Source organism: Nerophis ophidion, linkage group LG21, assembly GCF_033978795.1.
Source record: "Nerophis ophidion isolate RoL-2023_Sa linkage group LG21, RoL_Noph_v1.0, whole genome shotgun sequence".
In the NCBI taxonomy this organism is placed as follows: Eukaryota; Metazoa; Chordata; class Actinopteri; order Syngnathiformes; family Syngnathidae; genus Nerophis; species Nerophis ophidion.
The window spans coordinates 9,597,101-9,613,568 of NC_084631.1; the positions used below are offsets into that span (position 1 = coordinate 9,597,101).

Here is a 16,468-nt window from a genome sequence, read left to right on the forward strand (position 1 = left end):
ATGGCAGCGGTTCAAGGAGCCCCAACTCCATCGCAAATTGGATAACATCTTGGAGAAGCTATTTGCTCTGCAAGGCAATATTATGATCGATTTGAGAGCCAGAACAGACAACTGAAGCAAACACACCACTGGAATGTGTATGCTTGCCCTAACCAATATGATGGACTGAGGAGCAGCACACTGATGGCTGCGCTTCGTGCCGGATGCCACCACTAGACCCTGTTGCAAGTCTCTAGTTTTTGTGTGTTGTAAATGTGTGCTCATATGTGCTGATTGTTGCTTGAGGGTTTTTTTGTGGTCTCAAACAGAGCCCCTCCAGGGGCTTGGCTTAGCCTCCTACTCTTTGCACCATGTTTACCTTTCTACCGGGGCACTGCCCTTGTGGTGACCCATCAGTCTTCCTGTTCTGAAAACTGATTTTGTTGTAAAATAAAATTATATTCTATTTTAATATGCTAACACTGATGATATGATAACACAAGGATTCTGCAGGTATCAGCATGTCTAATTGAATTATTTTTAATGCCACTTGATACAAATTTGATGCCCATGTCCTACTTAAGATAGTTATCATTTTAGCCAAAAGCTGTTTGTATACAGACAATTTTAGGCATTCGACAATGATAATCTTGAATAGTTGAAAGACTGTTTAATCTGAAAATGTGTTTTTATTTATTTATTTATTTGTCTGTATTGGTAGCATCAGCTGCCAGTTGTGGTGCGTTGTCAAGCTGCTTTGTTTTTCCCGCCAAAGATATTCTGCACTGTTACCTGCTCCCTGCTTTTACAGTAATTGCCAACTTGAGATCAGTTCATAGCATGCTTGATTCCACCGCACGAAACGTTTTTCATGCCTCTGGACATTGAATTTAATGTTTTTTTAATGACATTTAAGGCCTTAATTTTTGCAAAATCCATGTCATAACTATAAATGTTTTTTAATGACCCGCGGAAACCCTGCAACAGTGCTGACATGCGAACGGTGCGGAGGTGGGCATCGTCAACAAAGCTTACTGGTGATCTGTACCGCCCGGTCTGTCCTGTAGTCCTCCAAATCGGGTTCATCCAGGTCATCGAGGAAGTTGTACTCCGGATCGTCGTCATCGTCTGCATCCTCTGCAGAAGCAAACAAGCGCAGCCTTGAAAAAGTCCTGAAGCTCAGTTTTCCAGAAGAGGCTGATAATATAAATCTACATTATTGAATACATGAAACTAACACCTATTCCATACCTGTCCTATACACAATTGTATCTACTAATATTATTAATAAATTAATTTCCTTCAAGAGGACAACAAAGACAAACTGAAGTTCACAGCGTCCCACGTTGTCCATAAAAAGGCTCTCATGTAAATTAATTCAAAACGCTATTGTTTGATTTTCTCAAGAACGAGGTGTAGCAGCACTCAGAAGAATACAGCAAGCTTTTGTGTGCATGTGTGTATAAAAGTATGTTTTTATTACTGTTTCATTTCATCCTGATATTGCAGTACCGTTACACTGTTGTACTTCATGTATTGTGACTGACTTAGATGCACATTTAGTTATAAGACCCAACTTCCACATCACAGTCGTAGGAACCAAACTAGAAAGTAGACCATGGGTGTCTAAAGTGCGGCCAGGGGCCCATTTGCAACATGCAAATAATTTTTCACTGGCCTGCAACACATTGTAATAATGCTGTTACAAAATAAACATAAAAAAGTGGAAGACAAGAGCATAGACTTCAAATGTAACAAGAAAATGTTGCCTCTCATAACAGAGCTGCCACGCAGGCTCTTTTTTTCTTTAAAACTGTCATCACTCAAAAAAAAATAATGAATCAATATCAATGTTTTGAATGATTGACTTATTTAAGGTTCAAATTACTTCACTTTAAATATTCATCTCTGAATTCTTTTTTGGGCGAAACTATTGCATATTTTGTGTTTACCATAAAAAATAAAGTTTTCAATGACAAAAAGGCAAACAAATAAACCAAAAAAACAAAACACTAATAAATATTTGTGATTGATGAATCTGAAGTTGATCGAGAGATTTAAGTGTTTAAAGTAAAAACATTCTTTTAAATGTATTTATTTTTAACACATATGAGTGGGGCCCTTTTGGATCTCTTACAATTTTAGTGGATTTTTGTTTTAAATAATAATGAATCAAAATCAATGTTATGAATTATTGACCTATTTAAATTTGGGGGGAAAATATTGCTTATATTGTCTGTTTGCCATAAAGAAAAAAGTTTTCCATGACAAAAATGTCATAAACAAAAAAAACATAAAATAATATTAAAAAATTATAACTGAAGGATGGATCTGAAGTTGATCTTCAGTGTTAAAAAATTTGAAAGTTTAAAAAAGTTAAAATGCATGAACTATATTTAACACTGATATGAGTGAGGCCCTTTTAGATGCCTAAGAATTGTAATGTTTTTGGTTTTTTTAAATAACAATGACTCAAAATCAATGTTATGAATTATTGACACACTTAACGCTTCAATTACCGTATTTCCTTGAATTGCCGCCAGGGCGCTAATTAATTTAAAACCTCTTCTCACTCCTGCGCTTACCAAAGGCATGCGGTAAAAGTAAGCATGCGCTAATTATTTTAAAACCTCTTCTCACTCCGGCACTTACAAAAGGTATGCAGTAAAAATTTGAGTGTGATGTAAGCTTGGACCTTAAATCCTACTGAATAGCTCTTAATCTTCTTCCCTTTATGCGATTTCAAATTACCGGTATTGAAATCAGCCTCCTCCATTTTGAAAATGACGACAGGGGAAGTGTCACTCGTGACGTCACGAGTTTGACCAGGCGGTCATACTAAGCATGCGCTAATTATTTTGGGAAGCGAGTTTGACCCGTAATTCAAGGCAGGCCAGACTATATGCCTTGCGGCAATTCAAGGAAATACGGTAATTCACATCAAATATTCCACTTTTAAATATTTTCGGGGGGAAAATATTTCATATTTTACTTTAAAAATTGGGTTTTCTTTAACAAAAAAGGGAATAAAATATTAAAAATGTTATAGGGGACGGCGTGGCGCAGTGGGAGAGTGTCCGTGCGCAGCCCGAGGGTCACTGGTTCAAATCCCACCTAGAACCAACCAACTTGTCATGTCCGTTGTGTCCTGAGCAAGACACTTCACCCTTGCTCCTGATGGGTGCTGGTTGGCGCCTTGCATGGCAGCTCCCTCCATCAGTGTGTGAATGTGTGTGTGAATGGGTAAATGTGGAAGTAGTGTCAAAGCGCTTTGAGTACCTTGAAGGTAGAAAAGCGCTATACAAGTACAACCCATTTATCATTTATCATACTATGTCGATAGATATATCTGAAATTTGACAAATGTAATATGACATTTTCATGACTGAGAGGCTTCATGGTCCCTGGGAGCCCGAAAGCTTTAAAAAAACCTATATATATCGTATGCTTTAATTTTTCAGTGTGCGGCCCTCAGTGGGAAAAGTTTGGACACCCGTACTGTAATTGTCAAACCACAGACCTTCACTGTCTGGGGCCATGAGGCTGTGCAGCCAGCGCGTCCAGTGGCGGTCTTCCTCCTGCTGCGGAGGGCTTTGCTCATACATGTCTGCTGTGATATCGGGGGCGAGAAGCTCTGCCTCCAACTGCTCTAGAGGAACATTCACCAGGCGAAGTTTGGAGCGTGTGCGGAAAGCCAGACCGCTGGAGCCTTCGTCTTCCTCCTCGGTCCTGTGGGACTGCAAACACAGCTAAGACTTGGCAGAAGTCATCGTTTCATCTAATCTCACATTCAAACGAACCGAAAAAGTCGTATAGGCGGGACCGCAGTCTAGCTCCTCCTCCACAGCGTTCAGTCTCTCCAGGAAGGAGGGGCCGCAGGCGTCCGGGAAGTCGTATTGAGGAGTGGACGTCAAGTGTCTTGGGGAACACTTAAAAGCAAGGCGTCATGTCATTTGATCTATTCCATTTTCAAACAATGAAGTGTGGGCATTGTGACGGACCTGCAGGCCTTCAAGCAGCATTTTGGACTGTTCAACTTTGGGAGGGGAAATGATGTCACCATCACTGAGGAAAGACTGCGAGCATGCACACACACACAATTATTCAAGCAAGACTGACAAACTAGAGAGCAACCCATATATATTTTCCAAGGCCAATATTGGTTATTACTAGTCAAAAGGGTTGATAACCGACATTTGTAGTTTACATTAATAAGTAAAAGTTATTTAAATGACTAGTTTACATCAGTATTCAGCAGGAACAATCTTTAAGTTGTCTATTCAATACATATTTTAGGAAGCGCACACGCACACACACACAAATGGCTGTCTTGAGTTTGAAATAATTTCTACAACTCTTATGTTTTTGTGATAGAGCGATTGGAGCACACACTTGTCACAAAAAGCATTCATAAAGTTTGGTTCTTTAATGAATTTATTATGGGTCCACTGAAAATGTGACCAAATCGGTTGGGTCTAAAGAAAACATACAGCAATTAATATTTGGTCACATGTCCCTTGGCAAGTTTCACTGCAATAAGGCACTTTTGGTAGCCATATGTAAGCTTCTGGTTAAATTTTTGACCACACCTCTTGACAAAAAATTGGTGCAGTTCAGCTAAATTTGTTGGTTTTCTGACAAATACTTTTTTTATTCAGCATTGTCCACATGTTCTCAATGGGGTTTAAGTCAGGATTTTGGTAAGGCCATTCTATAACCTTAATTCTAGCCTGATTCAGCCATTCCTTTACCACTTTTGATGAGTGTTTGGGGTCATTGTCCTGTTGGAAAACCCAACTGCGCCCAAGACTCAACCTCCGGACCGATGATTTTAGGTTGTTCTGAAGAATTTCCAAGTAAAGCTCCTTTTTCATTGTCCAATTTACTCTCTGTAAAGCACCAGTTCCATTGGCAGGAAAACAAGCCCAGAGCATAAAACTATCACCACCATGCTTCACAGTAGACATGGTGTTCCTGGGATTAAAGGCCTCACCGTTTCTACTCCAAACATATTGCTGGTTATTTTGGCCAAACAGCTCAATTTTTGTTTCATTTGACCACAGAACTTTCCTCCAGAAGGTCTTTTCTTTGTCCATATGATCAGCAGGAGACTAGACGAGCCCTAAGGTGTCGCTTCTGGAGAAAGGGCTTCCATCTTGCATGGTAGCCTCTCAGTCAACGGCGATGCAAAACACGCTTAACTGAGGACACTTACACCTGTGTTCCAGCAGCTTCCAATTCATTACAGACCTGCTTTTTGGTGGTTCTCGGTTGATTCTTGATCATCCTGACCAATTTGCAATTTCTTCCTGATTGTGGCAATGACAAAACTGTGCCATGCACTTTATACTTGGAAAAAATTGTCTGCACAGTTGCTCTTGGGATCTTAAGCTGCTTTGAAATGGCTCTAAGTGACTTTCCTGACTTGTTCAAGTCAATGATTAGTTTTTTCAGATCTGTATTGAGTTCCTTTGACTTTCCCATCGTCTCGTTTGTAACGGGGTCTAATGACTGTGTCACATCAATCAATCAATGGTTATTTATATAGCCCTAAATCACATGAGCCCTATTTGAATGGGCTCAGACAAGTCAACAGATGTTGTTAATCATAATCACACACATGAAGTTAAGAGGCCATGCCAATTTTTTTTTGTCGTTCTTATGTCCATCCATGTATTTTATCAAATCATGGAACATGAAACTTGTGGCGCTCCTTTAACAAGCCCATGCTCAGAGCATTGCGAAAGGAGGCTTGTCGTCCAACTCCATCGCTGCAGTAGCGAAAACAAACTAAACGGGACCGACAAACCGCCAGGAAAGAAGGACAAAACTTGGATTTCCCAGCAAATATTTTTACGTTTTGACAGGGACACGAAGGAGACGTACCGTGGGAAACCAGCTCTGCGAGAAGGACAAAACGGTAGAAGGGCATCATCGCCTTGTGAGCGTAGCAATCAAACAGACCGGAAAATAATTCAGATATCAAAACGTATTTGAGATTTGTTTCTTAAATTGATTAAATAGATACAAAATTGGGCTCCAGCAAAAGGAGAACTTATCAAATGCAGGGCAAACGGGCTGGTGCTTGAGCAGTGGTTATTACTATCTACTTTACTAAATATTTATTTTGTAAATGATTAAATATTAGTATCGTGTGTGTATAGTTTGTATCTGCTGATGTAGTTGTTGTAGTTTTAAAAAAGGGCCAATACTGATAACAAAAAACAATATAGATATCTCTGCGATGAGGTGGCCAGTTGTCCAGGGCGTACGCCGCCTTCCGCCCGATTGTAGCTGAGATAGGCACCAGCGCCCCCCGTGACCCCAAAGGGAATAAGCCATAGAAAATGGATGGATGGATGGATATAGATATCTGTCAAAATGCCAAATATCGGCTTTAATAATCAGCCTGGCCAATAATCAGTCGATCTCTACAAACATTTATAGACCGTAAGTTCCGGACTATAAGCCGCTCCTTTTTTCCGACACTTTTTACCCTGCGGCATATAAAACAGTGCGGCTATTTCACTGATTTGTCTTCGCTTATGGCCATAATGCAAATAATAAAAAAAAGAAGAAGAAGCAAATATACTGAAAATGTGTGTTATTGTTTCTGCTATTGTGCCATCTTCTGGACAAGTTTGCTCACTGAAGGTGCTGCAGTGTCCATTCATTAAGTGCATTCAACCGGAAGTAGAAGTGTCGTTCAATCTTCTGGTCATGCATAGCGTTTCTACACGTATAGATTCTTAGTTCCTCACTCCAAGCAACATTTGTGGGTTTTACAATAGAACTAAAACATTTTTTTACCTACTAAACTGTCCCATGTGTGCTGTCTGTAGGAGTGTTTTCATGCATATATAATGACACTAGCATCGCTAGCATTAGCTAATTCGCACGTTTCCGAGTGTATGTGTTACTATTTTTAACTTACAATTAGCATTCTTTTTGTATGGTTACAGTTTTGTAAATCCGCCAAAACGTCTCCGTGGAGAAGTTAAGCGGTTTGGAGAGCTAGTTTCCGCAGCGAGTGGGTCCATGGCCATGACTTCTGTTTTGTTTGATCCCCCGTTTTACTGCCGTGTTACAGACATCGTTTGGAAACAAATATGTAAATACAATTTTTTGTGTAAATAACTCATTTTAAAACGTATACATCTGTGACTTAATAGTCAAATGAGGCTAATATATGGAAAACTATTTCTTCTAAAATTGAGTGGGTGAGTGTTATATGCCGGTGCGCTCTATAGTCCGGTAAATACGGTAAACATTTGGATTCTAGGTCCATTAGCCGTCGTTAAAACATGTGACAAACCCACTTACCTCTTCAGCCGTGTCCTCATCTTCCTCGTCTGGACAGTACTCCTCATCTGATGAGTCTTCGTCTTCCTCAAGGTCAACGTTGAGGAAGTGAGGTTGCTTTGAGACACAAACAAACTTGAGTCATGTGATCACTGCTAATGGCGCTGCTGTGATGTTTTACCGGCAAGGTCTTTTCTGCAGACAAACTCCAGCTGAGACACTGTAAAAAAACAAACAGACAGCAGCTTTTTTAGTCATGTTGGTGCACAGGTGTTACGCAGCTTGTCGGGTGAGGAGGAGTTCATCACCTGTCCCTGCTGGACCGCCGTCTTCAGTCTGGATCGGGTCATTTTTGGCTCCTGGTGGACCGGGCAGGTGTCAGTTGGACTCAAAAGACATTTTAAAGGCTTGTTGGGATGTGCACTTACAAACATGGGCATGTCCTGAGTGTCTCGGATGGCAGCTTTCATCATGGCCACCACGCGCTCATCAGTAATCACCTCCTTGACAACGCACACACGTCACAAAATCACACAAACGTCGTTACACCTTGCTATTGATCTGGAACAAGGGTGTCCAAACTTTTTGACTTGGGCTAAAAAAAATTGGTCTAAGGACAGCGTGAGACGTTTGCACAGTGACTGTGTTTTTAGACCTCAATTGTTAATGGTTTTACAGATCCCTTTTATGCATTTTAAAATGTATGTCTTAAAATATTACTTTTCTGAAACTGCTCTGTGACATGTGCTGTTGACCTATTCTCCCGTCCAAAGGCAAAACCCAGTAACTCAATTTTGGTCAGAACTGAGCTGATAATAATTTTGGAGTTCCTAGGTGATATGCTTGACATTAGTGTATGCGATATTGTAATTTGTTCCGTAAGTAAGCTGTTACGCGCATGGCAGGACCTAGCTACTGCCACATAACCGCGTAGATACAAAAGAAAAACCTAGTATCTCAAGGGACCAATCGGAGCTTCTTTGTCAGTCGCCTTATTGTCTTTAATGAGACATTTGCACGAATGGGGGCCGACGATCAACCTGATTATGTGATATTATGGCACGAGGGGATATTTGGAAGATTGGCCCAGGACGTTGCAAGCACCTTCATTAAATGTATTGTTCTTGATTCTTCCCCTTGCATACTCTTTTGGGCAGATAACTGTGGAGGTCAAAATAAAAACTGGACGCTGTACACGGCTCTTGCCCAATGTGCAAACGCAGAATGGGGCCCACCCGAGATTGTGATAAAATATCTGGAGAAAGGGCACACGTTCATGAGAGCAGATTTAATCCATGGCTCAGTCGGCAAGAAAATGAAAGCTCAAGAAAACATCTATACGTTTGATGACTTTGTAGATCTTGGTAAGACAGCATCAACATAGATTAGTTTTCCTTTGTTTTCTCAAAATCAGCTAGAAGTGAGTTACTAGGTTTTGCCTTTGGACGGGAGTATTGGCCAGGCCACCAACCATTGTGAAAGAGATCTTGATCTCAATGGGATTCTTATCTGGTTAAATAAAGGTTGTCAAATTCCACGTTTACTCTTTTTGAGAAACAACATTTCCCAGACTTATATGAAAAATGACTACAGCTTCCCATAAAGTAAAAATTAAAAGACACTAATGTGTACATTATTGTTTTATACTTATTACACCAGATGTTTACTTTGCTACTTTAAAGACATTAAATTGGAAGTTATTCTTTTAAATATTTACTTGAAACAGTATATTTTCCTGCACTATTATTTGCTCTTTGAAATACTTGTTTATGGTAAAGTTAAAAATTAAAGTTAAAGTACCAATGATTGCCACACACTAGGTGTGGCGAAATTATTCTCTGCATTTGACCCATCACCCTTGATCACCCCCTGGGAGGTGAGGGGAGCAGTGTACAGAAGCAGGGCCACGCCCGGGAATCATTTATGGTGGTTTAACCCCCAATTCCAACCCTTGATGCTGAGTGCCAAGCAGGGAGGTAATGGGTCCCATTTTTTTTTTATAGTCTTTGGTATGACTCGGCCGGGGTTTGAACTCCCAACCCACCGGTCTCAGGGCGGACACTCTAAACCAGGGGTGTCAAACTCAAATACAGAGTGGGCCAAAATTTCAAACGGAACAAAGCCGCGGGCCAAGGTTGAACAAATTAACCTTTTAAGAGGGATCCAAACAAGTTTTGCATTGAATATTGAACAAGCAAGGTTTATATAACTTTTTAGTGACATGCAAAGTCGAGTTTCAAATTATCCATCCATCCATTTTCTACCGCTTGTCCCTTCTGGGGTTGCTGGAGCCAACCTCAGCTGCATTCGGGCGGAAGGCATAGTACACCCTGGACAAGTCGCCACCTCATCACAGGGCCAACACAGATAGACAGACAACATTCACACTCACATTCACACACTAGGGCCAATTTAGTGTTGCCAATCAACCTATCAATAATAATTGAAAAATATCAATGGTTTATCAAATAAAATTTAAATAAAATTGGAGGGGGGGGGGGGGGTTTGGTGTTAGCGGGGGTGTATATTGTGGCGTCCAGGAAGAGTTAGTGCTGCAAGGGGTTCTGGGTGTTACGTGTGTTACGGTGCAGATGTTCTCCCGAAACGTGTTTGTCATTCTTGTTAAGTGTGGCTTCACAGTGTGGCGCATATTTGTAGCAGTGTTATAGTCGTTTATACGGCCACCCTCAGTGTGACCTGTATGGCTGCTGACCAAGTATCAATCAATAAATCAATCAATGTTTATTTATATAGCCCTAAATCACAAATGTCTCAAAGGACTGTACAAACCACTAGGACTACGACATCCTCGGAAGAACCCAAGTATGCATGTTTCATTCGTGTGTGTTAAAGCCGCAGATATTATGTGACTGAGCCGGCACGTTGTTTGCATGGCGGAAAAGCGGACGTGACGACAGGTTGTAGACCTTCGATGCACGCCCCCAATATTGTTGTCCGGGTGGAAATTGGGAGAAATTCGGAAGAATTGTTGCCCCAGGAGATTTTCGGGAGGGGCAGTGAAATTTGGAAGTCTCTCGGGTAAATCTTGAGGGGTGGCAAGTGCGTTGTTACTGCGGCATAGCCACTGTATAATAGCGGCCGGCCAGCTCTAATCTTAATTTGATATAACCTCAAGGGCCAAATTAAATTACACGGCGGGCCAAATTTGGCCCGCGGGCCAGAGTTTGACACCCGTGCTCTAAACACCAGGCCACTGAATAGGTAAAAAATATGAACATTGTGGATATTATAAAAACATGTCAGACACCATAAAAATGGGAAAAATGCGAAACACTCTATTCACACTTATCCATGTTTGACTTTTAGCTACTTGATATTTCTGATTGATTACAAAACTTAAAGGAGGTCAAAGTAAACAAGGTAGGAGTTGAACTTTTACATAATCTTAATATTCAATTATATAACCATTATATTATTATAATATTTACATACACACACATAACATATATATATATATATAGAAATATATATTTATATGCGTGAATCGACACGTACGCAACATCCCACATTCCTGGAGGGACTGGCTCATAGTAAATGGTGTGTGTGTGTGTGTCACTGACGTGCAGGATGGCGCGCACGTTGCACGACGTCAGATTGTGCCGTCTCGACTTCCTGTCCAGGTCGATGTCAAGGCGGCCAAGTTCGTCGTCGCTGGACTCCACGGCCTCCATGAATTGGGCATCCTCCAGCCGCCATAGACCTGTGCGACATGACAAAACACGTGGTTGAACGGGCAGGCCACATGACCGCTTCATACGCGTCGCGTCACCTGACAAGGGTCTCGTGTCATCTTCAAGTCCGGCATCACCAAGGGTCCCGATGGCCAGTTTGCTGTCCTCGCTAAAGAGGGTCTCCTCATCACGTATCCTCATCATTTTCCCTCATCAGCGCTGCACTAAATCCAAATTCATAGAATTTAGTACACACTGGCAAAAGTCAGCTAAAAATGGAGTCGATGGAAGTCGTTTTATTCCGCCAAAAAAGTGCTCCAAAAAACATCCAAACACCTCCATAAACATTTTATATAAACGCTGTAAGTATATATGTAATGTACAAACCCTGTTTCCATATGAGTTGGGAAATTGTGTTACATGTAAATATATACAGAATACAATGATTTGCAAATAATTTTCAACTCATATTCTATAACTTATATGCTATAAGACAACATATTTGAAGTTAAAACTGATAAACATTTTTTTTTTGCAAATAATCATTAACTTTAGAATTTCATGCCAGCAACACGGGACAAAAAAGTTGGGAAAAGTGGCAATAAATACTGATAAAGTTGAAGAATGCTCATCAAACACTTTTTTGGAACATCCCACAGGTGTGCAGGCTAATTGGGAACAGGTGGGTGCCATGATTGGGTATAAAAGCAGCTTCCATGAAATGCTAAGAAATTCACAAAGGATGGGGAGAGGGTCACCACTTTGTAAGCAAATTGTCGAACAGTTTTAGAACAACATTTCTCAACGAGCTATTGCAAGGAATTTAGGGATTTTACCATTTACGGTCCTCAAAATCATCAAAAGGTTCAGAGAATCTGGAGAAATCACTGCACGTAAGCGATGATATTATGGACCTTAGATCCCTCAAGTTGTACTGCATCAAAAACCGACATCAGTGTGCAAAGGATATCACCACATGGGCTCAGGAACACTTTATAAAACCACTGTCAGTAACTACAGTTGGTCGTTACATCTGTAAGTGCAAGTTAAAACTCTGCTATGCAAAGCAAAACCCATTTATCAACAACACCAAGGAACGCCGCTGGCTTCGCTGGGCCCGAGCTCATCTAAGATGGACTGATGCAAAGTGGTAAAGTGTTCTGTGGTCTGACGAGTCCACATTTCAAATTATATTTGGAAATTGTGGATGCGGTGTCCTCCAGAACAAAGAGGAAAATAACCATTCGGATTGTTATAGGCGCAAAGTTCAAAAGCCAGCATCTATGATGGTATGGGGGTGTGTTAGTGCCCAAGGCATGGGTAACTTACACATCTGTGAAGGCACCATTAATGCTGAAAGGTACATACAGGTTTTGGAGCAACATATGTTGTCATCCAAGCAACGTTATCATGGACGCCCCTGCTTATTTCAGCAAAACAATGCCAAGCCACGTGTTACAACAGCGTGGCTTTGTAGTAAAAGAGTGAGGGTACTTTCCTGGCCCGCCTGCAGTCCAGACATGTCTCCCATCGAAAATTTGTGGTGCATTATGAAGCGTAAAATACGACAGCGGAGACCCCGGACTGTTGAATGACTAAAGCTCTACATAAAACAAGAATGTGAATGAATTCAACTTTCAAAGCTTCAACAATTAGTTTCCTCAGTTCCCAAATGTTTATTGAGTGTTGTTAAAAGAAAAGGTGATGTAACACCGTGGTGAACATGCCCTTTCCCAACTACTTTGGCACGTGTTGCAGCCATGAAATTCTAAGTTAATTATCATTTGCAAAAAAAAATAAAGTTTATGAGTTTAAACATCAAATATCTTGTCTTTGTAGTGCATTCAAATTGAATATGGGTTGAAAAGGATTTGCAAATCATTGCATTCCGTTTGTATTTACATCTAACACAATTTCCCAACTCATATGGAAACGGGGTTTGTAGTATCATTCATAATATCAGGTAGTATTTATGTATTTACAACTCAGAGGCAAAGCAGCATATTAGAGCAGCATAAGCTAGTTAGCGCTCTCTAATCATTATGCCGCTAAAATAGATGATCTGTGTTAGAGATTGTAATAACAATATTGCTAATTCTTGGTTAATATTCAGGTCACCATATGTAAATGGAGTATTGTTGAAAGCTTTTGGATGGTCATTTAGACAACTTTGTGGGCGGAATTGGGGCTATCCTATTGACTACTTTGTTAGCTGACTTTTGCTAACGTTTATTTACGATTTATAATGCATAAAAAAGGGAAACGTGTGTGAATGGTTGGCAAAAGAAAAAGTGCAGTTTCCCTTACGTGTAAAGTGCACAACACTTATACAAATAGTAGTAGGAATCACTGGCATTTACAGAGTCTGTCGCCTCTAACTTCAAAATTGATTTTAAATCTTTGTGTAGCAGGAAATACAATCAATTGATTGGCAACACTAAATTGGCCCTAGTGTGTGAATGTGAGTGGGAATGTTGTCTGTCTATCTGTGTTGGCACTGCGATGAGGTGGGGACTTGTCCAGGGTGTACCCCGCCTTCCGCCCGATTGTAGCTGAGATAGGCGCCAGCGCTCCACGCGACCCCAAAAGGGAATAAGCGGTAGAAAATGGATGGATGGATGAAAGCATGTTGACATAAGTAGTAGTTGTCAGCTAATTTCAACTGAATTACTAAAAATAACTCGTAACTAAGTGAACGTTAACGAGAGACTTGTACGGTAAAAGTAAACAATTATTATAAGGTTACTCGGAAATATCATTTAATGGACATCACGAATGCCAAGTTGCTACACCAAGCTAAGTCTGCATGGCGTGTTTATGAATAACACCACACTTTCATGAGGTTACACATTTGTGTTACATATTTAAACGACACATTGAAGCAATACAACGTCTTGAAAAATATCTTACCTGAACAAAGTTAATATACATTCGGTCGTTTAGCCAATGCTAACCACTAGCTGGCTTCGTTTCCGCTAACAACAATGCAGCTTCCGCTGCGAGTTCTTTCACAATAAAACGTCGAAACCCTAACCCGTAATCACATTCATAACCATTGTTGCAATTGCAACACCTAGTTTCAAAGAATTAATGGCAAATGAACTACAGAAAAGCAATTGGTTTATCTGAAATTTCATTTTGAAATACTAAAAGTAAATAATTATTAATTTTGTGGAAAACTACATTATCTATATCAGGGGTCACCAACCTTTTTGAAACCAAGAGCTACTTCTTGGGTACTGATTAATGCGAAGGCCTACCAGTTTGATACACACTTAAATAAATTGCCAGAAATAGCCAATTCGCCCAATTTACCTTTAATAAATAAATCTATATATATATATATAAATGGGTATTTCTGTCTGTCATTCCGTCGTACATTTTTTTTCCTTTTACGGAAGTTTTTTTGTAAAAAATAAATTATGAAAAAAAACACTTAATTGAACGGTTTAAAAGAGGAGAAAACACGAAAAAAATGAAAATAACATTTTGAAACATAGTTTATCTTCAATGTCGACTCTTTAAAATTCAAAGATCAACCGAAAAAAATTAGTAGAAAAACTAGGTAATTCGAATCTTTAAAAAAAAAATTAAAAAAAGAATTTATGGAACATCATTAGTAATTTTTCCTGATTAAGATTAATTTGAAAATTTTGATGAAATGTTTTAAGTAGGTTAAAATCCAATCTGCACTTTGTTAGAATATATAACAAATTGGACCAAGCTATATTTCTAACAAAGACAAATCATTATTTATTATAGATTTTCCCCCCAAAAAAATGTTAAAATAAATTCAAAAGACTTTGAAAAAAGATTTAAATTTGATTCTACAGATTTTCTAGATTTGCCAGAACATTTTTATTTTATTTTAATCACAATAAGTTTGAAGAAATGTTTCACAAATATTCTTCGTTGAAAAAACAGAAGCTAAAATGAAGAATTGAATTAAAATGTATTTATCATTCTTTACAATAATAAAAAAAAATTACTTGAACATTGATTTAAATTGTCGGGAAAGAAGAGGAAGGAATTTAAAAGATAAAAAGGTATATGTGTTTAAAAATCCTAAAATCATTTTTAAGGTTGTATTTTTTCTCTAAAATTGTCTTTCTGAAAGTTATAAGAAGAAAAGTAAAAAAATTAATGAATTTATTTAAACAGGTGAAGACCAAGTCTTTAAAATATTTTCTTGGATTTTCAAATTCTATTTGAGTTTTGTCTCTCTTAGAATTAAAATTGTCGAGCAAAGCGAGACCAGCTTGCTAGTAAATAAATAAAATTAAAAAAATAGAGGCAGCTCACTGGTAAGTGCTGCTATTTGAGCTATTTTTAGAACAGGCTAGCGGACGACTCATCTAGTTCTTACGGGCTACCTGGCGCCCGCAGGCACCGCGTTGGTGACCCCTGATCTAGATCTTAAAACGGTTTATATTTTAAATAACAGACACAAAAAAAAAACGGACCAAAATGGATGTTCTTTATATTCCGACACCGGAACCGGAAGTTCTTAATCAAATAAAATAAGGACTCATCTGGTCCTTACGGGCTACCTGGTGCCCGCAGGAACTGCGTTGGTGACCCCTGATCTAGATCTTAAAACTGTTTATATTTTAAATAACAGACAAAAAAAACGGCCCAAAATGGATGTTCTTTATATTCCGACACCGGAACCGGAAGTTCTTAATCAAATAAAATACCGCGGTGTGGCCTGTGGGAGAAAGCAGCGTGATCTTGTATACTGCGTCAAAAAGACCAGATAATGATGGGGTTTTAAATATAATCTGAAATATTTTCATATTAACGGATCATATCAGTTCGCGGTTTTGTCGGTAAATAGCAACTTCCGGTTCCTGTGTAGTGATTTGACAAAACTTCTGTTATCATGTTTGGGCTCCACAGGGTTTGTTCGTTTCTGCTGACTTGTCATTTTAACTTTGGTTGTCCATCCATCCATTTTTTTACCGCCTATTCCCTTTGGGGTCGCGGGAGGCGCTGGTGCCTATCTCAGCTACAATCGGGCGGAGGGCAGTGTACACTCTGGACAAGTCGCTACCTCATCACAGGGCCAACACAGATAGACAACATTCACACTTACACTCACAATCTTCCATCCATTTTCTGCTGCTTATTCCCTTTTGGGGTGCGGGGAGCGCTGGTGCCTATCTCAGCTACTATTGACTATTGAGTATTTTATTGATTATGGGATAAGCAGCAGAAAATGGATGGATGATACTTTTTCGTCACTTATTGTTTGTCTCTGGTACACTAATGTGTATATTTTAGGCCATTGGTTCTTTGTTTTATTTTTGCAAACATTTATACAGTATATCTATTTTTATACTGCTATTTTTATCCATCCATCCATTTTCTACCGCTTATTCCCTTTTGGGGTTGCGGGGGGCGCTGGTGCCTATCTCAGCTACAATCGGGCGGAAGGCGGGGTACACCCTGGACAAGTCGCCACCTCGTCGCAGGGCTAACACAGATAGACAGAC

General features: G+C 39.6%; 1 protein-coding gene across 3 annotated transcripts in view; it reads right to left on the reverse strand.

Moving 5' to 3' along the window:
- gon4lb (gon-4 like b) overlaps positions 1-14,022 on the reverse strand; it is a 32,551-nt gene extending 18,529 nt beyond the window's left edge. For 2 of the 3 annotated variants that reach the window (XM_061881843.1, XM_061881842.1), the window contains exons 1-11: positions 13,884-14,022; positions 11,072-11,197; positions 10,863-11,002; positions 7,710-7,784; positions 7,590-7,640; positions 7,463-7,501; positions 7,303-7,398; positions 3,981-4,055; positions 3,780-3,908; positions 3,500-3,716; positions 1,015-1,116 (exon numbers count right to left, since the gene is read on the reverse strand). In XM_061881843.1, the coding sequence (XP_061737827.1) occupies positions 1,015-1,116; positions 3,500-3,716; positions 3,780-3,908; positions 3,981-4,055; positions 7,303-7,398; positions 7,463-7,501; positions 7,590-7,640; positions 7,710-7,784; positions 10,863-11,002; positions 11,072-11,177 (1,030 nt within the window). In that variant the 5' untranslated portion in view covers positions 11,178-11,197; positions 13,884-14,022. The remainder of the gene's footprint in view (positions 1-1,014; positions 1,117-3,499; positions 3,717-3,779; positions 3,909-3,980; positions 4,056-7,302; positions 7,399-7,462; positions 7,502-7,589; positions 7,641-7,709; positions 7,785-10,862; positions 11,003-11,071; positions 11,198-13,883) is intronic. The other variant, XM_061881844.1, reaches the window with a different exon arrangement.
- Positions 14,023-16,468: the final 2,446 nt, after the last annotated feature.